The following is a 27,307-nucleotide window of genomic DNA, read 5'->3' as shown; positions in this document are numbered from 1 at the left end:
GGCACCAAGAGCTCCAGGGTGGGACCTGCCCTTGGTACTGTCCCACCTGAAGGGGAAGGGGACGATACATCTGAGCTGTTATGTCCTCTGCGGGCTTTACAGGCATACATTGGGAATACTGCAAGTGTACGCCAGTCAGACCAGGGTCACGCGCTGTCGAAGCAGCGCTTGTCTCACTGGATTGTGGACGTCATAACCCATGCATATGAGGCACGTGGTCACCCCCTGCCACCCGGGGTGAGGTGCCACTCTGTCCGGGGCGTCTCCGCGTCATGGGCAGCTCTGAGAGGTGTGCCCCTGGAGACCATATGTGCTGCGGCCTCATGGGCGTCGCTAAGCACCTTCACCAGATTTTACCGGGTGAATGTTGCCACTCCTCACCCGCTGGGTGTGGTCCTCCTACCAAGTTCCTCTACTTCCACTCAGTAAGGTGAGTAGGTGGGATTCCGCGTGACTGTTTTGGTATGTGTCCCTTTTTGGCCAGGAAGGACATGGTTTCCTCTGCTGCACAGCCTCTGTCGCAGCAAGCCATGGCGCCTCCCCGACAGAAAGGACCTCCTCTCTCAGCCGAGGGGCGGAGTCTGGCACCCCGACCCTTGCTGTCTGCAACTGTAGGTTTGGCCTCTGCAGGGCCGAACCCACTGCTGAATGAATGTACTGACTCTGTCTGTAGAACTGTCTTGAACTCCAGGGCACCCTCTACCCGGGCACAGTATGAGAACAGGTGGCAGCTGTTCTCGGCTTGGTGTTCAGACAGGAGTGTGGACTCTGTGCGCTGCTCTGTGCCCGTTATTCTCGAGTTCTTGCAATCCCTCCTGGATAGCGGGCGGCGTCCCTCTACTCTGAAAGTGTATGTGGCTGCTCTTTCGACTCGGCACGATCGAGTCGATTGCAGCGCTGTGGGGGCCACAGGCTGGTGACCCTCTTCTTGAAGGGTGCTCTGAGAATGAATCCCCCACAGGCACCAAGAGCTCCAGGGTGGGACCTGCCCTTGGTACTGTCCCACCTGAAGGGGAAGGGGACGATACATCTGAGCTGTTATGTCCTCTGCGGGCTTTACAGGCATACATTGGGAATACCGCAAGTGTACGCCAGTCAGACCAGGGTCACGCGCTGTCGAAGCAGCGCTTGTCTCACTGGATTGTGATCATGCATATGAGGCACGTGGTCACCCCCTGCCACCCGGGGTGAGGTGCCACTCTGTCCGGGGCGTCTCCGCGTCATGGGCAGCTCTGAGAGGTGTGCCCCTGGAGACCATATGTGCTGCGGCCTCATGGGCGTCGCTAAGCACCTTCACCAGATTTTACCGGGTGTATGTTGCCACTCCTCACCCGCTGGGTGTGGTCCTCCTACCAAGTTCCTCTACTTCCACTCAGTAAGGTGAGTAGGTGGGATTCCACGTGACTGTTTTGGTATGTGTCCCTTTTTGGCCAGGAAGGACATGGTTTCCTCTGCTGCACAGCCTCTGTCGCAGCAAGCCATGGCGCCTCCCCGACAGAAAGGACCTCCTCTCTCAGCCGAGGGGCGGAGTCTGACACCCCGACCCTTGCTGTCTGCAACTGTGGGTTTGGCCTCTGCAGGGCCGAACCCACTGCTGAATGAATGTACTGACTCTGTCTGTAGAACTGTCTTGAACGCCAGGGCACCCTCTACCCGGGCACAGTATGAGAACAGGTGGCAGCTGTTCTCGACTTGGTGTTCAGACAGGAGTGTGGACTCTTTGCGCTGCTCTGTGCCCGTTATTCTCGAGTTCTTGCAATCCCTCCTGCATAGCGGGCGGCGTCCCTCTACTCTGAAAATGTATGTGGCTGCTATTTCGACTCGGCACGATCGAGTCGATTGCAGCGCTGTGGGGGCCACAGGCTGGTGACCCTCTTCTTGAAGGGTGCTCTGAGAATGAATCCCCCACAGGCACCAAGAGCTCCAGGGTGGGACCTGCCCTTGGTACTGTCCCACCTGAAGGGGAAGGGGACGATACATCTGAGCTGTTATGTCCTCTGCGGGCTTTACAGGCATACATTGGGAATACCGCAAGTGTACGCCAGTCAGACCAGGGTCACGCGCTGTCGAAGCAGCGCTTGTCTCACTGGATTGTGGACGTCATAACCCATGCATATGAGGCACGTGGTCACCCCCTGCCACCCGGGGTGAGGTGCCACTCTGTCCGGGGCGTCTCCGCGTCATGGGCAGCTCTGAGAGGTGTGCCCCTGGAGACCATATGTGCTGCGGCCTCATGGGCGTCGCTAAGCACCTTCACCAGATTTTACCGGGTGAATGTTGCCACTCCTCACCCGCTGGGTGTGGTCCTCCTACCAAGTTCCTCTACTTCCACTCAGTAAGGTGACTAGGTGGGATTCCGCGTGACTGTCTTGTACCCCTTTTTGGCCAGGAAGGACATGGTTTCCTCTGCTGCACAGCCTCTGTCGCAATAGAACGAAAGTTACGTAACTACGGTTCTATGAATCCTGGATGACCGCCAGAGCGTCCAGTGCTTATGCACCGCTTCTGGCGGTCATCAAGGATTCATAGAACCGTAGTTACATACATAACTTTCGTTTTATGTGGTTTTATTCTGGCTTTATGTGGTTTTATGTGATTTTATTCTGGTTTTATTCTGGTGTTATGTGGTTTTATTCTGGTTTTATGTGAATTTATTCTTGTTTGATATGGTTTTATGTGGTTTTATTCTGGTTTTATGTGCTTTTATTCTGGTTTCATGTGGTTATATTCTGGTTTTATTCTTGTTTGAAGAGGTCATTTCTTATTTTAAGCATACAACATGCTTATTTTTAGATTTAACAATTTTAATTTAAGAAATCTTGTCAAGGGAAACTTACCTCTCCATGCAGCAAGATCATTTCTCTCAGATTTAGTGTTTTTATCTTGTTTTTTTTACCTTTTTTGCAGTGTGCTATCAGTGACTTCAACTGTTGGATAAACTTAGGGACAGGTAGACAGACAGTCAAACTGACAGACAGACAGGCTGGCAGGCATTTAAGCTAGCAGGGATCTAAGTGGAATGTTGACAGACAGCAGCCATGGTGTAAAATGAAATGAGAGGAGGCAGAAAGAGAGAAAATGTCCAAGTGACTTTGTATTCATCAAAGTGACACCCTATCTGCAACAAGGAAGAGACAGAGAGAGCAAGACGATCCATGGACAGATCTAGCAAGACGTCTAGGTGCCAGAATCAAGAAGCCCCGACGGATACCTGCACTGTGTCATCCTCAGTACAGAGGGGAGGAGGAGGAGGATGTGGGTTGGGGTCTTCCTCGCTGCCTGCCGGATCTCCTGCTGTTCACACGGAGGGGGAGGAATGTTTGTTTAAGTGGCTCCGCATGGCAACCACTTGTGAGCCGCTCCTGTGAAAGCCTCCGCTTGCTCAGCATGGGGGTGGGGAGGGTGCATCCCCGGAAGAATAAACACTGGCTGACACTTTCCTCTCCCTCCTCACTCCGCCCCATAGACTGTATATGAATAATGGACGTAGTCACCGTGATGTCACCTATTGGTTTGTGGACTGCCCGTTGGAAGCATCGAGTTCAAGATTACACTCGTTGCCATCTTGCGTCGCCATATTGTTTCCGATACAGGGAGCAGACCATATCTGGACTGTGGAGGAGCGAGAGGGATCTGATCACTGACTACAGCCTCTCTACACCTCAACCTGACTGAGAGAAGCTGCTGCTAATTCATGTTAGCATTAACTGGAACATTAACTGGGATGTTAGTTTTGGCTAGCAACAAACAAAATATTTGTTACTGACCTCAGAAAAATGAACAGCGACTCCTTGGAGTGTCTGTTAGTCCAACCAAATGCTGAACAAGACATTTTTACTTAACAAAACGTTCAAATAAACTGTCATTAATTGAAAATACAGTGAAAGGCTCAAAGTTATGAGACCAAATCGGTAAACGTCCTCTTTTCTATCTATACAACGTTATATTTAACTTTATTGACACGTTGCCGTGGATACGCATTGTTCTGCTTCTCTCCTGATGACAGCTCGCCTTGTTAGTGACCTGTCAATCAAAGGTAGCCACACCCCAAATCATACGATTTTTTATTTTCTATTTTCTTCTAAATGAGACCATTATTTGAACTATTGACATCAAATTGTCTTGAAGATTTTTACTAGTGATTGAGACCATAGGGTTGTCCTGAAAAAAAATTCTGAGGTAATAAATCAAGTGAGAAGTTTTGCACTGAAATAATGGGCAGATTTTTTTGCAGCCAAACTTAGCCCCCTCTGCTGGAATTTTCGGTAGATTGCAGACTTAAGGCAATTCCTGGTTTGCCTCCCTCCTCAGACACGGAGGTTGCCGCCTGCTCCGCCCCCATCCCCTTTCCTCAGTGTCCCCATCACTGCACTGTAACACTGCAGGGTTCATAAATTAAATGGCATTAGAACAATCATCATCCATGACCTGCTGCCTCATATCTCCATCTTTTTGTAATCTCTTTCCCCTTCTGATGACAGATTGTACTAATCCTGTCATCAGCCACTTTATTAAGTGCTCTGACTGATGTCCAGACATGAGTAATGTAGGCAATCTTCAGTTTCCTAAGTTGTTGAAGTTTTTGTGACACAACCACCTTTCTTTTTCAGACATGGACGAGTGTGAGAACGACTACAATGGAGGCTGTGTCCATGAATGCATCAACATACCTGGCAACTACAGGTGCACCTGCTACGATGGATTCATGCTGGCCCACGACGGACACAACTGTCAGGGTAAGAACAGTCTCTGTGTGTGTGTGTGTGTGTGTGTGTGTGTGTGTGCGTGAACTATGTGAAAATGGATGAACTGTTGAGAAATACATTGAGGAAACCTTTAAAATTAAATTATCTGACTTCAACACAAAATCCTCACCTATTTCTCTGCGTCGATCGTTTGATGGGGAATGATGAGCAGGAGACGTCTGAGTTCTCAGTTTAACTTAAATTTTATTACAATACGTCAATAAATGTGCAGAGTCTCTGGGTTCAAACTACACGTCCCTGATTACACATAGGCTGATCAGTTCATTAAGTCTGGACCAAGCTACTTTCCCTTGAACCCTTTTTTATATCCTAACAGAGGTTTAATAAGAATGAAGGTAGATCTCGTCCAGAAGTCGCCTCCTTTCAATCCGCTGATTTGTCAGTTTATTCAATACGTGGACACGTCATGTCACCAAGCAGAGAAGACGGTTATCTTTCTGCTCAGCACATCATGTCTGTGACCTGACCTGTTAACAAAACTTTCAAAACACAAACTCCTACCTTTATATGACCTGCAGAGATATTATTGGAGACACAGATCTTTGCAACAAAACAATAAAACATAAAATATATCTTTTTTTATGATTATAGAATCTTACTCTAAATAGGGCAGGTGAAGTTTAAGCAGATGGAGTACATTTATTTAGTTTAATCATAGTTTTGAAACAATATCAGCACATAATCATTGTATAAGAGCATCTTGCATGCACAGAGAGGGCACACACACACACACACACACACACACACACACACACACACACATCGTGAATTACGCACACGTAGATAGTGACATTCATCACACAGAGACAGACAACAGAGACAGAATAAGAGACAGAATAACAGATTATTCTAACAGAACTTGATAATTGATTGATAAATTGACTCAAGGGACTATGTACAAAATAGTCGTGTCCTGTCATTTTAATTCCATGTGCCAGTTGATCCTAATTAGCAGGTAAAGGCCCAGTCAAACTCCATAAAAGGGCATGTGACCAGTGGCAGTTCTAGACCAATTTTACTGGTACCAGTGTTTAATCAGAGGGGCACATTAGCACATTAAAAAATGGCAAAGATGATATTTAAGCATTCAAAGTCTTTATTTTAGCTCATTTAAACATCTCATTTAAGTATATTTGGAAGATACAAATACATTGATTTAAATAGTGAGAATCACCAACAATAACATTTATTTTGTATGACAATGACATTTCTCAAAGTCAGAATGATATCTATCTATCTATCTATCTATCTATCTATCTATCTATCTATCTATCTATCTATCTATCTATCTATCTATCTATCTATCTATCTATCTATCTATCTATCTATCTATCTATCTAATATTTTATTGCACAATTAAACTACTGTACAATGTACACATTCTGGGTTCCTTTTGTATGGTAATGGTAAATGGACCTGCACTTATATAGCGCTTTTCTAGTCGCTTTGCGACCACTCAAAGCGCTTTACACTACAGACTGCGCTCATTCACCCTTTCACACACACATTCATACTGGTGGCAGAGGTTACCCTAAACGGTGCCACCTGCCACCATTGGGAATTCATTCACACACCGATGAACGCAGCATCGGGAGCAATTTGGGGTTCAGTATCTTGCTCAAGGATACTTCGACATGTAGGCTGCGATGGTCAGGGATCGAACCACCAACCCTTCGGTTGGGGGCCAACCAACTCTCCCAACTGAGCCACAGCCGCCCGTTTTGTATACAATGAGATATTGTTTGAACAAAATAAGGTTAGAATTGTTCCATTGTTTATCGTTATAAATTGATCATTTTATTAATTTGACACAGGGGCCACAGCAGGGGCCAAAGGTTTCTTCACAGGGGCAGTGGCCCCTGTAGGCCCCTGTGTAGAACCGCCACTGCATGTGACTGACTCAAGAATGGCCGAAAAAGTCTAAAGAATGTGAGCACTGGACTCCAAAATAGCATGTGTAATTAACAGGATTGAGATGTCTGCTGTGTCTGAAAGTTAATATGTTATTATGTGAGCGTCTGAGTGTTTTTGTGTGTGTGTGTGTGTGTGTGTGTGTGTGTGTGTGTGTGTGTGTCTATGCATATCTGATTCAGTGTATAATTGTGAATAGATGTCTGTCTGTGCTTAAGAGAGCATGCTTAAGGGTGCATCATGGATTTGTGTGTGTGTATGTAAGCCCGCCTGGCTCAGCTTGCCTTTCTCCGGAGAGTCCCTCTGTCATCGTTTGGCCTGTTTCCATGATCTGTGCTGTTTTGTGCTTGTTTCTCTGTTCTGTTGAGAGGGCGGAGGGGTTGAAGAGTTCTCCTACAGATATCTGGCTGTGCTTTATTATTGACAGATCCAGCCCATTTAGCCCCAGCACTGCCTTATTGACTTAGTGTTAGTCAGAGTAATGTTTTTTCTGCCCATGCAACACGTTGTTCTGCACGGATGTGCTCCAACACATTTCATCCCGTCAGCCCTCCGCCGATGACTGACGAGAGAAAAATCAAAATCAGAAAGATAAGAAACATGTCGTTTTGGATGCCCCTGTGTCTTTGGTGGGATATGTTTTGGCATTTCTAAGTGCTGTAGCTCATTCGTTGAGCCTTTGGAGAGATTGAGTGAGAGATTGAGTGCTAAAAGCAGCAGCCAGCAGTGCAGAGTAGCTGCTGAGTTGTGGATTCACCTCACAGGGACGACTTTCAGACAGCTGATATAAAGCAGAGTTAAATACGCCTCAGTGTTCCTCCGTGCACAAACAAGGGCCAAAGATGTTAAATGAAAACACGATTAAAATCCCCAAAGTGTGGTTCCAACTTGCCTCTGTGATTTCTATTGGATGAGTAAAAGTTTGAAACATTGGCTGAACTAATAAAGTAATGTTTTACAGAAGTTAAACTGTCATCAGTCACAAATATGATGAGAACAAGCTTTTCTTCATACCACAATGCCAAACATTCAAATATTAAGCACTTAGTATAGTTCTGTTTTCTGTTTCAGTTCTTTTGTTACCAGGTTTAATTTGGCCTTTCAATATTAATTTAGGGAAATTAAAGAGACATCAGTCACTAATGTAAAGTCTTTTTACTGACTGTCTGAAAGATCCACATCATAGCACTTTGCTCACTGGCTCATTAGCCCTCTGGAGTCACCAAAAGCACCAAATCATGACTTCTTCATCACATCCAGACTAGAAAACAAAGCAGCATGGAGCCCTACTGTAAATTTACCTCTAAAGTTCTGGCTGTAAACTCCATGAGGCCAGTTTCAGTTTGATGATGATATACCAAGTAAAACTGGAGACAAGCTCACATATATTTAGTATAAAATGATAGAACTGGATGGAACCCTCTTATATGTTATATTTGACACCTTTGTTCACATTTGCAACATTTAAAATTCTTAATTGAGCGTGATAGTGTTTTCAAAATAAAAAAAATATTCAAAATCACATTTTATGTTGGACTAAAAGACTAAAGAAGACACAAAATTACTAAAAAAAGACACAAAATTACTAAAAAAAGACACAAAATGACCAAAAAAGTCATAGAATGACCAAAAAACCCCACAAAAGACACAGAATAACTAAAAAAAGACACAACAACAGACACAAAATGACCAAAAAAGACAAAAAGACTAAAAAAAGACACAAAATAACCAAAAAAGTCACAAAATTACCAAAAAAGACACATAATGAGAAGACAGAATGACCAAAAAAAATCACAAAAGACACAAAATGACTAAAAAAAGACACTAAGACACAAAATGACCAAAAAAGACACAAAATGAGAAGACAGAATGACCAAAAAGATGCAAAATAACTAATAATGACCCAACAACAGACACAAAATGACCATAAAAGACATGAAAAGGATTCAAAAATGGACAAAATAGCCCAGGACTCCATAGAGTTAAAGCAATGCAAAAGACATGGGAGTCACTGATAGAAACAACAGCTTAAATCTTGGTTAACCTGGCTGAAATATTTTCCTACAAACCCTTTTAATGTTCATACAAAAAGATGATGTAGAACATATGCACATGCATTCTGAACAACGGAAGTGGTGTTGTTCTCCAGTCGTTCTGACTGACAAAGAAGTATTCATAAGCATTTACAAACTGTTCCCAGCATCAGCATGTCTGCTTGTTGCGCATACGGTTGTACACTATTCCACCAGTGGACTAAGTTTTATAGGATTCCAACAGGATCGCGACCATTTCAGAGCAACCGTCGGCGTCTGTGGCTGCAGACGGTTAAACGTATAGACTGGAATGAGGCCATAATGAAAAATTGTGTTTTATTTTGCAATGATGCCTCGCCTGCAAATTAAACACAAGCACGTTTGTCTAGCTTACCGGGCTACCAGGCTACTCAATCTAATGCCAGCTTTCAAACTTTAGCTGCATTTGATTACTATTCTACATAGTATAGACAATGTAAACAAGGCTTCCCGTTAAATCAAAGTAGATTTATTGTAAGTCGCTTTGGACAAAAGCGTCAGCTAAATGACATGTAATGTAAAAAATGTAATGGAGATAGATACCTTACCTGATATAAAGTGGGTGCTGCAGACGCCAACATTTTTGATTACATGGATTAAAGTTAAAAAAAAACTGAAATGAAGACTGAAATTTTATTATCGCTACAGCCAAGTCACGTGCAGTGTGTGAAACATGTTCCAGGTTAGGTTACTTGACACCTGCTTAAGAAATACTAATGCATAAGAAATCAGCACCAAATGCAGCCATCACATTGAGATGCTCAACCAAAAAAAGACACAAAATGACAAAAAAAGGACACAAATGACCAAAGAATATTACAGGAGGATTTTACACAGCTCTTCTATTGCATCTATTTTTTTTTTGTCTTTTCAATTAATTTAAAAGCTTGTCTTTACTCTCTAAAATAATCAAGCATCTACATCACTTTTAATTCCATGTTTTTATTTTCTTTACTATTTCAAGTAAACCTTTTATAGAAAGAAAATGGAAATAAAAAAAATACATCAACAAACAGCCCGAGGATTACATAACAATGGGTGCAAATCTCTATAGTGCTTTGTCTTATCAAAAAAATTAACAACAAACAGAATAAGCATCAAACAAACAACACCAACTTAGCGATCTCTGTTTGTTTAGAACAGTCAGAGCAGTGTCAAATCCATAGACTGTATATAAATAATGGACATAGTCACCGTGACATCACCCATTGGTTTGTGGCCCGTTGGAAGCCTCCAGTTCATAGTTACACTCGTCGCCATCTTGCGTCGCAATCTTGTTTCCGATACGGGGAGCAGACCATATCTGGACTGTGGAGGAGCGAGAGGGAACTGATCACTGACTACAGCCTCTCTACACCTCAACCTGACTGAGAGAAGCTGCTGCTAATTCATGTTAGCATTAACTGGAGCATTTACTGGGATGTTAGTTTTGGCTAGCTACAAAACAAAAACAAAATGTTTGTTACTCACCTCAGAAAACTGAGCAGCGACTCCTTGGAGTGTCTGTTAGTCCAACCAAACACTGAACAAGACATTTTTACTGAACAAAACGTTCAAATAAACTAAGTGAAATTAAGTGAAAATACAGTGAAAGGCTCAAAGTTATGAGACCAAATCGGTAAACGTCATCTTTTCTATCTATATAACGTTATATTTAACTTTATTGACACGTTGCCGTGTATACGCATTGCTCTGCTTCTCTCCTGATGACTAGCTGCAGTGCAAATTTTGTTTAGTTTTGGGCTGCTTGAGCTAAGGTGGGCCATGCTGAGAGTCTACCGTAAAGATTGATTGATTGCGGGGAATATAGGACCATTTTCCAGAAAATGGGTCCTATGCTCCCTGGTATGTATTGCTACAGGGGAACATAGCACCCTTTTCGGGAAAAACTTAGAACATAGGATCTTTTTTCTAAAAAAGGGTATGTCCCCGAGCGGGGAACATAGGACCCGGGGAACATACACTGTAAACTTAACAGGAAGTGTAAAGTGTCAATTAAAATCTGACTAATTCTATTGTGTTGGATTAATTCTAAATTCTCTTGATTTAGAATTACATACACATAAAGATTATATTTAATGTGATTAAAATAAGCAGATTCTATCTCAAACATTTTTATATTAAAGTTACTTAAACAACTGCCTCAAAATCAAAGACACATTTATATTTTATACATTTTATCAAATATATTGAGTAAAATGAAATGACTACAGGATAATTTATTACAGAGTCTCATACAGTGAAGCTGGTGTGTAACGTCTGATCATACTGAGAGACATGATGGAAACGACTATAAAAACGAAAGTCTGGTTGTTAACGAAACAGACATTTGCCAGCTTTCCTTGTTGTTGCGATGGTGTCTCTGTAATTGTGTCTGACAGAGTTTTGTGCTGTTTATTTCCTGCTGGCTTGTATGTAAATGGGCCCTGACTGTCTGCAGCAGTCAGCTGGCTGGTTAGCCGTTGTGTCGTGTGTTGTGGTTGACTGAAGAGAAGGAGCGTGAGGTTATTGTGGGATCTCACCACACGTGTTTGTGCCACTAATTCAAACGATACCAACTGAGTCATGTGTCATCACCTGCTCTTTACTGCCCGGCGAGAGGAAGCCAGCCCACGCCTGACTAACACAGAGACTTGCTTTATTGGATGTTCGCTGGATGCGGCCTTAATGAACTGCTGCTAATTAAAACCGGGTTACTGAGTTCAAACAAGGCAGTAAAGTGTGAAATCAGGCAGAAGATCTGTGTAATCCAGTACACACTCTTTTCTTTTCTTTTTGCTTATTTTCACCTCCCTCTCTCTTCCTTTTATTTTACTTTGTTTTTTATTTTCTCATTTAGTTTTACTCTCTCCTTCCTCTCACCGTTCTGTATTTTCTCCCTCCTCAGTTTTAATCAGTTCTTTTTTCTCTCCTCTATTCTTTGCGTTTGCATTAATCATTTCCCAAAATGTTTTCTCTTTTAATCTTTCACTATTTTATCATTTTGTTTTCTTTTATTGCATAACTTTTCCAATTCTGTTTTCCTTCATGACTTTTCTTTTTCTAACTATTTGTTTTTACCTTTTTCTTTTCATTCCCTCCTTTATCTTTTCCTTCTATCCTGCCCTATGTTCTCTCTTTTATTCTCTTCCAGTATGCTTGCTTCTTTCCTTTCCATATATCTTTCTTTTCTCCCACTGTCTACATGTTTGTCTTTATTTCTTACTTACTTTACAGTAACTTACTCTCACTCCTTTTGTGCTTCAACTATTTTTCCATCTACTTGCCTGTGTGCGTTTCTTTTTTCAGTCTCTCCCGCTCCTTCTTTTCTTCCTGTCTGTCTGCTGACCTTGTACTAACTTTCATCTAATTACCTTAATAGCTGTCTGGTGTCCTTTCCTTTCTCTTCTTCTCTCCCTTCACATCTTAAATCTATTTGTCAGACGGGAATGTTTTTACTGGACTTTAAACCATCTCCAGGTAACAGTAGCAGAGCTGTAGGGTTTGCCTAGTCATTGTGTTTATGGGACTGGTATAAAGGCACATCTATTACTGTACTGAGCTGTTAGCTTTCTGGGCTCGTTGACTTTTGTCTCAGTTCCTGCAATTAAAGAACATATGGATAAATCTTGAAACAGAAAAAATACTGAAATTCTGGAGCTACACTAATACTTTAAAAAACAAGCAGAATAACAATAAAAACGCAAATCAAAACTATTCCTAAGCCATCCCCTTTTGTCTCTTTAGTAACAAGACAAAACAGGACTCTTGCTTAGACTTCCAGCTAAAATTCCAATCAGCTGTGTTTGGAATTATTATTTCATTTTACTTTTTTAATATTCTACGATTTTCTATATATTTTATATGTTAGTATTTTAATGAACGAGAAAGAATTAACGATCTGGGTAAATGTGGTGATAGAATGCATATATACATATTCACAGGTTAATAAAGTAAAACTATAGAAGTTGTTATAGTGGTTATACACTCTAAGAAAACTGTTGTATTTAAAGAACATATGGATAAATCTTAATTAGCTTGATCTAATTAAAATTATCATTACTGGTTGACCTTCTGACCTTTGACCCTTTACTGTTTGACTGATGCCTCTAACCACCTGTGTATACATTGAATAGGGAGCCACAGGAATGAGTTCTTAAACCTGGAAGTAAGTTAGCATTTAAGCTTCATGGGGTCTAACCTCTCAAACTCAATGAGGATTTTGAATGGGTTTTTGGTTAGATGCCTGAAATAAGGTCTGTGGTTACAGAAGCTGAAGAGATGTTTGTGATTTGTTGTACGACATAAAATTTGTTAGGAAATACTTGTGAATTTTTGAGTTTGTACATGTCCTTAAAAAGGCGGTTGCTAACAGCTAGCTAAATGAGACTACAGTGTTTGTTAGAATGCATATACATATTCAAAGGTTAATAAAGTAAAACTATAGAAGTTGTTATAGTGGTTATACACTCTAAAAAAAACTGTTTTTAAAGTAAAAAAACAGCAGCTGTGGTTGCCAGAACTTTACTGTAATAAATACGGTGCAACTTTTAAAAGTATTACAGTAAAAAGATATTAGCACTGTTGATTTCAAATTTAAGATTGCCATTTTATTCCATATTTTACAGTAAAAAAATAAAGTTTTTCCATTAAAACACTGTTCTGCCATATGATTGACAAGAAAATGCTTTATAAATGCTGCATAAATTAAATATTTTACCATTAAATATGAATTTATTTTTGTTAGAGATATGGTGTTTAGTACATTTAACAGTGAGAAAAAGTGTTTTTTACAAAAAAAAATGCAAAAATTACAGTGATGGCTTGTATATAACAGTATATTTTTGTTACAAACACGGTGCCAGTGTATTTTACAGTGGAGTAATGTATTTTTTATTTTTTTTTAAGCTAAAAAAATACTGTTTACATTTACGATGTTTCATTGTTACTGAAACTGGATTAACCCATTTATCGTTTTACAGTTTTTACTGTCATGGTTTAGCAGTTTTTCATCATAAAATCTACAGACTTTTTTTTTTGCAGTGTAGTTATGGATGCATTTCCATGGACACGGGATACAATTTGCTAACCAGTTGTTTTTTATGCTTAATAATCAGTGAAACCACCTGTCATCATTATTACATCTTGTAATAAGTATTATATTTCTAAATGTAGTGGATTACAAGTGTAAAATATCATAAAATGGAGATACTCATATAAAGTCAGTAAAAAAATTGTGAACAATAAGTGTATCTGGAACATAATTATTGAATACTTTTGATTTTGCCCTTCATGTACCACATAAAAAATGTTTACTATACCCATATTTGGTATCCATTTTTTCTCCACCTATATTATCTGACAATTATTTTCTCACTTTAACTTACTTGATCAACATATTGAGCCCTAAAATCATGAAATCCGGGTTGAAAATGATACTATTTACTCCAATAAAAACCACAAATATGCTCAATGAACTGTTTTGGAACTTGAAAATGTAAATATAGGACACAAATATGAACATATAAAAAGGTAAAATTTAAATATAATAAAACTATATGCAGTCCCATAAAAACATGTTTATTTATAGGCTTTTTTCCCTTGTTAGCTGCAACTCTTCAAAACAAACTATGTGCGGAATTACACAGAGAGCTACACCAACATGCGAATATTTCTATACTATATATCATATCTTTGGTTTTACATGACATCAGGATGCCACGATCATAGCATCATGTTCCTTCTCCTGCAGCATGATACTATTTGCACAGCAGCATCGGCGTAATGAATGTTGCATTAGGCAGCATGGGGCTCAGAGGAGGAAACTTCATGGATAGTTTTTGGAAGTTGGATCTCAATTTGGACAGAGTGATGGCTCTGGGTGTTTGTCTGAGAACTGTGACAGGCAGAGCAGCTTTCCTCCTAAATCTCTCACACATACTAAAGATGTTGGTGGTTGCCTGACCTTGCCAACACCTCCAAAAGTGATGCGAGACACAATGACATGGTCAGAAGTGAGAGCACATAAGCAGTACAAATATATTGTTTTATAAATTTTAGATAATGCTTTATATCTTCTAGGTAAATAAAGCGAAGGGAGATCAGAATTAATCTGAAACAGATCCCTGATTTGGAAGAAGCCACTGTGTGTTTACGGTTAGGACAGACAAGATTGTATCACAGTTCATAATGAGTTTTGGCATATGAACAGTTTGTTCTCAGGCAAGCTCAGGCAAGACTGTTTGATCCATCTCATATTCTCCACACTGGGTATGAGCTGCTACCCTCTGGAAGACAATACAGATGTATACTCAAACATTTTAACAACTAATTTGTGCCTACCTCATTAAAACATGAAATAATGAGGCTGCAGGGTTTGTACAGTAGATTTATGATGTGTAATGTATGCAATATGTGTAGTTGCGTTGTGCTTTGGTACATGTTGCTTCGTGGTTTTTTTTATTTTATTATTACTAATTTAGGCAATTATATGAAAGGACTACAAGTCATGTGTTATGTGTACAGCATGAGAATCCAAGAAAAATAACCTCAAAGAGACAATAAAGTACATTTTGTATCGTATCATATCGTACTGCATGCAAGCGCAGATCCTATGGCTTATTGTAGAGGGGCCAGGGACCTGTAGTGGGCCCTTATATAGTCTATAGGCTGTTCAATTGGGCCCAAGGTGGGCCTCTTGAGAGAACCGTTGGCACGTAACAGCCCCCCCCCCCCCCCACTCACTCGGCTACAGACTGCAACATTTTGTAGCATATAGTATTCTACCTTATTGTACTGTATCGTATCATACCGTTCTGTAGCCCATTGTAGCGCAACTTATCATACTGCATTGCATTGTATCGCATCATACCGTATTGTACCGCATGGTATTTTATCGTATTGTAGTACACCTTATCGCATTGTATCGTACCTTACCATAGCGTACCATGCCGTACCTTACCTTACCGTAGCGTACCGTACCTTACCTTACCGTATCATAGCGTACCTTACCTTACCTTACCGTAGTGTAACATACCATACCATATCTTACCGTAGCGTACCTTACCGTAGCGTACCATACCGCACCGTACCTTAGCGTACCATACCGTAGCGTACCATACCGTAGCGTACCATACAGTACCTTATCGTACCATACCGTAGTGTACCATACCGTAGCGTACCATACCATACCATACCGTAGCGTACCATACCGTAGCGTACCATACCGTAGCGTACCATACCGTATCGTATCTTTCCGTAGCGTATCGTTCTGTATAGTATCATACCACATGGTATTGTATTATATCCTATTGCATTGTATCGCATTGTATCCTACCATAATGTATCGTATCATAGATACTGATCTTCTTTTTAGTAAAGAGTAATTCTGTTATATAATTTTTGATTACTGTTATTTTACTGAGTTCATGCTGGGGTTTTTTTTTTTGTACCTAGTGAATGCTTATTTTGCGCTTGGTCTCAGTAAAAAAAAAAAAAAAAGTTTATTCCTGAATTGCACAAGACCGTCAATACTTCATAAACAGACAAAACCAGCCTGTTTGTAAAGGTGTTGAGATGACTCACAGTTTTGTATTATGTGGCTTACTCTGATGCCAGCAGCCAGCACTCTGTTTTTGCAAACAAGGAATATGTAATTTTGGAACAAAATACTTGAAAATCATATTTCAAACCCTATAAAAAAAAAACAAAATAGGACTGTTGGCAGGGGAAGGCGTTGTGGAGAGGATTAGGCTGTATTTCAGGTATGATGCGTGTTATGGGGGATTTATATTTAGCCCACTTTGAGAAGATATACGACACTGCAGATTGGGTAATGCGTTCCTGTGTATTGACTCATGAATACCATATCGTCACCAGCCTCTCTGATGCTTTATGTTTACTGTCATCACTAACTGTAGAGGTAAATAGTGCCCTGTGATGCATGGTAACCATATAAACAGATCTTAGAGTGTCTGACATGTCGGCCTATTGTCAAACCACAGTTTAATCGCTGCTTCAACCTTCGTCTTCACGCTGCTCATCAACAAGGACCTCAGTGTTTGTTATAATGTCTCACTCTCAAGTGTCTCATTCAGCAGGAGATTTAGTGTTTGAATGAGGGCAGACGATCGCACACGCTCCCTCTCTCATCCCATTCATGCACGCATACACACAATTAATGCTGGCAGTCCGTGTACATCCAGAGACAGCAAGTGTCTCGTCTTGCCTATGACGAGCTGTCATAACATTGCATGTCAGCGATGTGGCTTGAATCAGCTGTGATGAGTTCAAAGATGCTGTAAATTAAAATCATATGTCTTCCATGAGCGGTAGAACCCTAATTCCTCTGCTTTGTGAATCATTAATCATAGCTGGGAATATTATGTGAAGTCTGTCCTCAGAGGACATTTGTTGTAGTCAGGCTTTGCGTTCAGGTCCCTTAGTTCGGCAGCAGCAGGGCTTGTAGAACCTGATGATGTAAATTCTTGATAATGTAATAAAAATCTGCACTTGAGTCCATTGAAAATCTAATAAAACCTGATAATGTAATAAATTCCCGATAATGTAATAAAATGCATTTCCCAATAATGTAATACACTTTTTTTTTTAACAATAATGTAATAAAGTATAACATTAATGGGAGGTTATTACATTAACAGGTTAGCCTTCATTTCGCAAGTCCTGATAATGTAATAATTCCCCAATATTGTAATAATTTAACAGCAGACCACCCATTACTTGGGTTCAAGTGGTGATACTCTGTAGGCAACACTAGCTCAAGAGCTCTAGCGCCACTAACAGGTCAAAGTTGAATGTTTATTAACTTTTGACCCGTTTTTCACAAAGGATGTATCACTGGAACCCTTGGGCCAATCCGAGCTCAATGCATCCTCAATTGGGGTTTTTATGGCCATATTGGATTTTCCGCCATCTTTGATTTGATCAAAAACCTTTAAAAGGCCTCTCTTATCAAAAATTTTGTCTAATCTTCTCCAAACTTGGCCCAGATGATCTTCAGACCATGACACACAAATGCATTCATTATCGGGACTTGCGAAATGAAGGCTAACCTGATAATGTAATAACCTCCCATTAATGTTATACTTTATTACATTATTGGTAAAATGTGTATTACATTATTGGGAAATGCACTTTATTACATTATAGGGAAGTTATTACATTATCAGGTTTTATTACATTTTCAGTGGGCTCAAGTGCAGATTTTTATTACATTATCGGGGTTATTACATTATCGGGAATTTATCACATTATCAGGTTCTACAGGGCCGAAGACTAAAGCTCAGTGCAGACGGAGAGGAAATTGTCTTTAAACTGCAGCGTCAAAGTGCAACAGCTCCATTTGAAAACCACATTTTTTTGTCCAACTTGTTTGTTTCGCCGTCAAAGTTCACACCCAATTTATTTCTTATTTTTCTCACACGCTCTGGGCCTGCCTGTGAAAAACAATAAAGACTTTGTGGCTTTTAATAGACCCAAAGCATGATATTCAGAAACCTCAGAACCTTGTGGTGTTCTGAATGAGCCTTGGATGACAAACTACACTTAGAAAATTGCAGAGTGTTGGAAAAAAAAAAGAAATCAGTTTGGGAGAGCGGGCAGGAAGTCACTCCATCATGTCACAGATGCACTGTGTCAACATGTTGGGGCACTAATTGATTTAAGATTGCCTAATTGTACTTTGATTAAAGAGCGGTTCCTTTCTTCCTTTTGATTTTGACTTTATTTATTTGGTTTTGGCGTGGACACAGCTGGGCTCAATGTGTCGATCGCTCGGTTGCCCTCTGTGAACGTCTGGAGCGCTTGTGTGAGTTTATTTTCCTTCCGACGCGTCCTTTTCATTCCACGGCGAGATCTGAGAGGTGACTGCACAGCGGGGAGACAGCGACCGCAGCGTGTCACAGAGAAGTCCAACATGTAACAGACAGGAGGTGGGAGGGAAGGGGCAGATAAACTGAGGCAAAGTTTGAAAAGCTCACATGGAGTTATCCAATCCACACTGAATTTGTTTTTAACCCTCTGGAGTCCATCTATTTATTGAAAATACACTTCAAGTTCAAGTTGCTTTATTTGTACCCAGAGGTAGATTTTGTTTGCAGTGTAGAGTCCTCATACATACACACAAAAGAGGCACATATCACACATCATTCAACTTAAGACAATGGGAGTTAAGAAATGGCAAGTTAAATAAAACGTTTAAATAAAATTAAAAATTATTAAAAGTTCTTACAGGTCCAGACTATACTTAGATATTGATGTGAACTAAAATACGAATAGCAAAAAAAGAAGACAGAAAAATAAAATAAAATTTGTTTAGGTTGTAAGAATGTAGATAAAGGTTAAAATGTATATATAGAAATAGTAAATACATACATAAAAGCAACAATAAATAAACACCTGTGCAAAGTATAGCTATGACTTGTTCCTCAGTGTAATGGCTGAAGGGACAAAACTGTTTTTGTGTCTTTTTGTTCTACACCTAGGGATTGTAAAGCTACACCCAGAGGGAAGAAGCTGTTTTATTTACAGTAATAACTATTTATATATGATATGTAGACAAGCTGAGAAAGCCAGTTGAAAGTGAAATCGGAGCTTTCACAGTGTGCCATTTGTTTCTAAACCATTTTTAAAATGTGAATTTTCTTTCTACAATGAAAATTATTGCTATTTTAAATTTACATGCAAAAAGACTTTTATAGTTTTATTATTTATTTTTTTCTGCTGTTTTTGTGTGTATGGCAGTTTTATACTTTGTTAATTTAAAAAAAAAAAAAAGAAAAATCTGACTGATAGCCAAGTTTGTGTGGAGAAAAAGGAGCCATGCATGTGATGTAAGGACAGACTGAAAGATGATAAACAGAGACAGAAACAAACGCATAGGAAGTTGACAAATTTGAACCGAAATCTCCTGGACTTCAGAGGTTTAAATAAGATACTGAAAAGTTCCAATAACAAGTTTAAAATATGAAAAGATCTTGGGTGTTTTGTGTTTCCTCCATATTAAATGATGACTCAGAGATATGGGTTGTCATTGTGACTGTTTTAATATGTCAGATTTACAACGGCATCAATTTTGCTTGCAATAATTTTTTTTAGTGCCTTTTTCCTCAAAATCACAAGAAAATTATCTCGAGTAAACAAGCTTTTGTTTTTTGTGAAAATGACATAATTAACTTGTTATTACAGGAAAAATAAGTTTTGTTATCTGAAGATAATGAAATAATTTCCTCTTTCTAGTTTCCTCTTATTTTCTAAAGGTAGAGAAGGTCAAGGTCACCTTACAATAAACAATTAAAAACAAAACAAAACAATAATAATAAAACAGCAATGGCAGTAATAATAAACAACAATGAAACAATTACAAATTAGAACAATATAGACAACAATGACAGTAATAATAAACAACACTGAAACAGTACAGAGAAAAAATTGTAATTTAAAAATGATGAATATATTAGGGATAGGCTAGTCTAAACAGGTGTGTTTTGAGATGTGACTTGAAAGTTGACAGTGTTGTTAGAGAGCGGATGTACTGAGGGAGTTTGTTCCAGAGTCGGGGGGCAGAGCAGCTAAAAGATCGTAGTCCCATTGTGGTTAAATGGGCGGTATAGTGCAAAAAGAGTGCTAGTGACAATTCTTTAAGGAGTAGAATTATCGTGTGGTGCTAGGAAAGGTATATTCTAAAGGTAGAAATGTGTGGCTTTTACTTTCAAAATCTCAGAATTGATATAGTAAAACTTAAATGTCAGTTGTTATCAGGACTTATTTATTTCATTTTTTGCCATCCTTCTTGTAAATTAAATCAATGTATATCTGATTTGCATATGTGCATATATGTATTTTGCATGTACCCTTGTTAAGACCTGATAAAAGGTTGTTTTCTTGAGATAACAAATGATTAACCTGTGATTCCAAGATAACAGCATGAAAAAATAATTTAAAGTACAGTCGTTTTGGGCATCCATGTGGAAAGCTAACCCTGTTAAAACCAAAACATACATTTAAATCAAGCACAAATATGGGACTGAATCTTATAGAAAACCTATCAAGGAGTCTTTAGTTGAGAACAGGAATCCTTCTTCAGGCTGTTTAGAATGACACATTTACAAACATTCAGGAGGATGTTAAGAATGAAGTAAATTTTTTTCTGTATTGTCCTTATTATGAGTTGAGAATCTCTATATTTAACCCTCTGGAGTCCATGAAAGCGCCGGAGCGTGACTTCTTCACAACGTAAAAATGAAGCAGCATGGAGCCCTGCTGTCAGCTTTTCTCTAAAGTTTTGGCTTTTCCAGAAGTTCCCATGTCCAATTTAATGCATTAACTCTTTTTCAGCAAAGGTAAAAATCACTACAACCAAGTGTAACATGATTTTACTTTTGTTGCAGAGATTTTTTTTCCGATTTTGCAGGGTGCTTTTCAACATTTTTAATGCAATCCTTTTTTTGTTTATTGCTTTTTTTTGTATGTTTTTGGGCCATTTTTTGTATTTTTGTAATTTGTGTTTTTATCTGTGTTTTTTTGTGTTTGTGTGTTTTTTGTATTTTTTGTTTTTTGTGTGTTTTTGTAATTTTTTGTGTGTTTTTTATCTGTGTTTTTTGTGGGGGTTTTTTTCTGGACTTCAGAGGTTTAATGAAATGTCTTTTAAGTTGGCTTCTCTTGTCTCTAAAGCTTAGAAAACATCAGGACACTTTATGTGTAGTATTTGTGCAATTTACAACAAGGAAAAAAACAGGATTTTAAGGTTCTTTTATTAGTTTTTAAATGTCTTAATGGTCTTGAGCCATCTTATCTATTGGATATGCTTTTATCATATCAACCCTCGCGGGTCCTGAGGTCCTTTGGCACTGGCCTTTTAATTATTCCAGGAGTTAAAACTAAAACCTACGGGGAGGCTGCATTCAGCCATTATGGCCCGCGCCTATGGAACAGCCTGCCAGAGGACATCAGGACCGCAGAGACTGTTGATGTTTTTAAAAGGAGGCTCGAGACCCACCTGTTTGGTCTAGCTTTTAACTGATTATTTCACTATTTTTATTTTATTTATTCACCTATTTATCTATTTACTTATTTAGATGCTCATCACATTGTTTCTATTTTCTTTCCTGTTGTATTTTAGTTTTTACCAGAACCTGTTGTCTTTTAGTCTTTTAATTTTTTAACTTGCCCTGTTCTCTTTTAGTTTTTATCAAAACCTGTTGTCTTTTAGTCTTTTAATTTTTTTATCCTGCCCTGTTCTTTTAGTTTTTACCAGAACCTGTTGTCTTTTAGTCTTTTAATTTTTTATCCTGCCCTGTTCTCTTTTAGTTTTTATCAAAACCTGTTGTATTTTAGTTCTTATCCTGTTCTGCTGTCTTTTAGCTTTTAGCTCCAGTGTTCCCTCATGGGGGTCTCCACACTGGGGGGTGTGTTGGGTCTGCCCGTGGGGATGTGGTCTTGGAGACTCCCTGGGCCCGGGGGACTAGGCGGCTCTGCACCATGTCCGCCCTGGTCTACCCGTGTCCTGGTGGTCTCTGTGACGGCATCCTCTATGGCCTCTGTGACGGCGTCCTCTATGGCTGTGGGCTCTGACACCTCTCAGTGTGGATGCTCCCACAGGTTGCTTTTTCCTCATCTGGATCCTCGGTGCCTTGCCATGTCTCTACACTGTCATTCAATATGTGCTGTGTGTGAGTCTGAGTGTGTGTTTGTGTGCGTGCCTGTCTATGTGCGTGTGTGTGTACATACAGATGTGTATGTGGGGGAGGGAGGGGTGGGTTTTGTCATTTTACTGTCTGTTTTTAATTCTTTATTTTTTTGTAAAGCACTTTGTGTTACATTTCTATGTATGAAAAGCACTATATAAATAAAGTTTGATTAATTGATTGAGGATAGACCATACCACACATAACGACACATATGAGTGTTTTTTCGTGCCTAATGGGACAGAGCTGACCGTTCCAAAAATTGTACTAAAGTCATTATACATATTCGACAGGTCATGATTGTAAAAAATATGAATTTAGGCTATAAAACCACTGACCTAGGTTTATGGAAAAAAAACTTCCTGGTTAGGTGTTATGAAAGGGTTTAAACAGTAAATAAATGCTGGAAGTGAAGTAGTTTCAAGGGTGATGTGAATCACATTAATTAAGTAAAAAACCTCCATCCATCCATCCATTTTCTTCCGCTTATCCGGGGCCGGGTCGCGGGGGCAGCAGGCTAAGCAGGGCATTCCAGACGTCCCTCTCCCCAGCCACAACGTCCAGCTCTTCCTGGGGGACCCCGAGGCGTTCCCAGGCCAGGAGAGAGATATAATCCCTCCACCGTGTTCTGGGTCTTCCCCGGGGCCTCCTACCAGTTGGACGTGCCCGGAACACCTCTAACGGGAGGCGCCCGGGAGGCATCCTTACCAGATGCCCAAACCACCTCAGCTGACTCCTTTCGACGCGAAGGAGCAGCGACTCTACTCCGAGCTCCCTCCGGATGTCTGAGCTCCTCACCCTATCTCTAAGGCTGAGCCCAGCCACCCTACGGAGGAAGCTCATTTCAGCCGCTTGTATCCGCGATCTTGCTCTTTCGGTCACTACCCAAAGTTCGTGACCATAGGTGAGGGTTGGAACGTAGATGGACCGGTAAATCGAGAGCTTTGCCTTCCGGCTCAGCTCCTTCTTCACCACGACGGTCCGGTACAACGCCCGCATCACTGCTGACGCTGCACCAAACCGCCTGTCCATCTCACGCTCCGTTCTACCCTCACTCGTGAACAAGACCCCGAGATACTTGAACTCCTTCGCTTGAGGCAGTACCTCTCTCCCCACCCAGAGGGGGCAGTCCACCGTTTTCCGGCAGAGAACCATGGCCTCAGACTTGGAGGTGCTAACTCTCATCCCAACCGCTTCGCACTCGGCTGCAAACCGCCCCAATGAGTGCTGGAGGTCCCGGCTTGATGAAGCCAAAAGAACCACATCATCTGCAAAAAGCAGAGATGCAATTCTTAGGTCACCAAACCGAATCCCTTCCTCCCCCCGGCTGCGCCTTGAGATCCTGTCCATGAAAACCACAAACAGAATCGGAGACAAGGGGCAACCCTGGCGGAGGCCAACACCCACTGGGAACGTGTTTGACGTTGTGCCGAGTATGCGGACACAGCTCTCACTTTGGTTATATAGGGACCAGATAGCTCGTAGCAACGAGCCCGGTGCCCCATATTCCCGCAGTACCCCCCACAAGACTCCCCGAGGGACACGGTCGTAGGCCTTCTCCAAGTCCACAAAACACATGTAGACTGGATGGGCAAACTCCCATGCCCCCTCCAGAAGTCTCGCAAGGGTAAAGAGCTGATCCGTTGTTCCACGGCCAGGACGGAAGCCGCATTGTTCCTCCTGAATCCGAGGTTCGACAATCGGCCGGAGCCTCCTTTCCAGCACCCTGGAGTAGACTTTTCCGGGGAGGCTGAGGAGTGTGATTCCACGGTAATTGGAACACACCCTCCGGTCCCCCTTTTTGAAAATGGGAACCACCACCCCAGTCTGCCACTCCACTGGCACTGTCCCAGACCTCCACGCGACACTGAAGAGGCGTGTCAACCATGACAGCCCAACAGTGTCCAGAGCCTTCAGCATCTCAGGGCGAATCTCATCCAACCCTGGCGCCTTGCCGCCGGGTAGCTTTTTGACTACCTCGGCGACCTCTGCCAGGGTTACTGGTGAGTCTTCCCCTGAGTCTTCAGACTCTGCCTCCTCTACAGAGGACGTGTTGGCTGGATTAAGGAGTTCCTCAAAGTGTTCTTTCCACCGTCCGACGACATCCACAGGTCGGGTCAGCAGGTCTCCGCCCCCGCTGAACACAGCTTGGGCGACGGTTTTCCAGAACCTCTTTGAAGCCGAACGAAAGTCCTCCTCCATGGCCTCCCCGAATTCCTCCCATACCCGAGTTTTTGCTTCCGCGACTGCCGCAGCTGCAGCCCTTCTGGCCGAACGGTACCTGTCTGCTGATTCCAGAGACCCCTCGGCCAGCCAAGACCGAAAGGCCTCCTTCTTCAGCTTGACGGCCTCCCTCACCGCTGGTGTCCACCAGCGGGTTCTTGGGTTGCCGCCACGACAGGCACCGACGGCCTTCAGGCCACAGCTCCTACCAGCCGCATCAACAATTGAGGCTTTGAACATGGCCCATTCGGACTCCATGTTCCCAACCTCACCCGGGATGTTGGAGAAATTCTTCCAGAGGTGTGAGTTGAAGACCCTGCGGACAGGGGCCTCCGCTAGACGTTCCCAGTTCACCCTCACTACCCGTTTGGGTTTGCCAGGTCTGTCCAGCATCCTCCCCCGCCACCTGATCCAACTCACCACCAGGTGGTGATCAGTTGACAGCTCTGCTCCTCTCTTCACCCGAGTGTCCAGAACATGCGGCCGCAGATCTGACGATACGATAATGAAATCGATCATCGATCTTTGGCCTAGAGTGCTCTGGTACCAGGTACACTTATGAGCCACTCTATGTTCGAACATGGTGTTCGTTATGGACAATCCATGACTAGCACAGAAGTCCAATAACAAAACACCGCTCGGGTTCAGATCGGGCAGGCCGTTCCTCCCAATCACCCCCCTCCAGGTACCGTCAACGTTGCCCACGTGAGCGTTGAAGTCTCCCAGAAGAACTACAGAGTCTCCAGGCGGTACCCCTTCCAGGACACCACCCAGAGACTCCAAGAAGGCCGGGTACTCCGAACTGCTGTTCGGTGCGTAGGCACAGACAACAGTCAGAGACCTTCTCCTAGCGACTTGCAGCCGCAAGGAGACGACCCTCTCATTCCTCGGAGAGAACTCCAACACAGCGGCGCTCAGCCGGGGGCTTGTGAGTATCCCCACACCCGCCCGGCGCCTCTCACCCTGGGCAACTCCGGAAAAGGAGAGAGTCCAGCCTCTCTCCAGGAGTTTGGTTCCAGAGCCCAAGCTATGTGTGGAGGTGAGCCCAACTATTTCTAGCTTGTAACGCTCCACCTCCCGCACAAGCTCGGGCTCCTTCCCCGCCAGCGAGGTGACGTTCCACGTCCCCAGAGTTAGCCGCTGGAGCCGGGGGTCAGCACGCCCAGGTACCCGCCTTCGCCTGCCGCCCGACTCCCACTGCACCCGACCCCTATGCCCTACTCTGCGGGGGGTGGGCCCACAGGTCGGCGGATCCACGTCGCTTCTTCGGGCTGAGCCCGGCCGGGCCCCGTGGACAAAAGCCCGGCCACCAGACGCTCGCCTGCGTGCTCCCCTCCCGGGTCTGGCTCCAGGAGGGGGCCCCGGTTTACCCGTGCCGGGCGAGGTACACAGATTTTTCGTGATCCGCTTCATAGAGGTCTTTTGAAAGTAAAAAACCTGAGTTTCATAAAAAGTCGTTTGCTTTTGTTTCACATGGGATACAAACCCCGTTCTCTTGGGTGAAAATTCAACCTTTTTTCAACTCAACAAATACAGTGCTGCTCTTCTGCTTCTGGCCTCTTTTCTAATTAATGCTGGTTGGTAAACCTGTTAAGGCCAGGCATATGATTAATTCATGACACATTAATAATAAAAAATAAAATCATAAGGGATGGTTTCACAGCTACAGGCTCACCTGTGCCAATCAAATGTCAGTTTTTAACATTTATATACACTGTTAAAAAAACAACTTGTTTTTACGGTAAAAAATTTGCAGCTGTGGTCGCTAGAACTTTACCGTAATAAATACGGTGAAACTTTTTCTAATATTACGGTAAAATGATATTGGCTCTGTTGATTTCACGTTTAAGATTGCCATTTTATTCCATATTTTACCATAAAAAATAAAGTTTTTCCATCAAAAGAGACGCTGTTCTGCCATATAATTGACAAGAAAATACTTTATAAATGGTGCATAAATTAAAGATTTTACCATTAAATATTACAGTATATTTGTTAGAGATATGGTGTTTGGTACATTTCACAATTGGAAAAAGTATTTTTACAAAAAAAATGCAAAAATGATGGCTTGTATATATATTACAGTATATTTTTGCTACAAACACGTTGCCAGTGTATTTTACAGTGGAGTAATGTATTAAAAAAATTTTTAAAAATGTAAAAAATACTGTTTTGGCTGATATATGCAGATACATGCCTTTTGGAGTTTAATTGTAGAAGGCTTCCTTGACTTTGGGTTTATCTAGTTATGCTTGGTATGTTTTATGGACACTTATTTGGCTTGTTTTTACTGTGTAAATTCCAAGTCCTGGTTAGCAATCATTTCCAAGTCAGAGGGTGCTGACATGCTGCGTAGAAAGACGGGTGGCTGTGGCTCAGTCGTAGAGTGGTTACCCACCGATCGGACGGTTGGTGGGTCGATCCCTGACCATGGCAGCCTTCATGTAGAAGTATCCTTGAGCAAGATACTGAACCCCAAATTGCATCGGTGTGAATGAATTCCCAATGGTGGCAGGAGGCATCATTTAGGGTAGCCTCTATTAATTAAATAATTAAAACATGTCTCTGTAATAAACTATCGTACTCTATCGTCCATACAAAACTGTGCAACAACAAAAGAGTTGAGGAACGAGATGTTTCTGTTTCCCTGTGG

At 41.7% G+C, this 27,307-nt stretch overlaps 1 protein-coding gene across 2 annotated transcripts in view; it reads left to right on the top strand.

Annotated features, from left to right (window-relative positions):
* Positions 1 to 27,307, top strand: part of scube1 (signal peptide, CUB domain, EGF-like 1) — a 226,835-nt gene that overhangs the window by 45,591 nt on the left and 153,937 nt on the right. For both annotated transcript variants that reach the window (XM_059325535.1, XM_059325534.1), the window contains exon 3: positions 4,611 to 4,736. In XM_059325535.1, coding sequence (XP_059181518.1) covers positions 4,611 to 4,736 — 126 coding nt within the window. The remainder of the gene's footprint in view (positions 1 to 4,610; positions 4,737 to 27,307) is intronic.

Source organism: Centropristis striata, chromosome 22 (assembly GCF_030273125.1).
Source record: "Centropristis striata isolate RG_2023a ecotype Rhode Island chromosome 22, C.striata_1.0, whole genome shotgun sequence".
In the NCBI taxonomy this organism is placed as follows: Eukaryota; Metazoa; Chordata; class Actinopteri; order Perciformes; family Serranidae; genus Centropristis; species Centropristis striata.
This window is presented reverse-complemented; position numbering and strand designations above follow the sequence as displayed.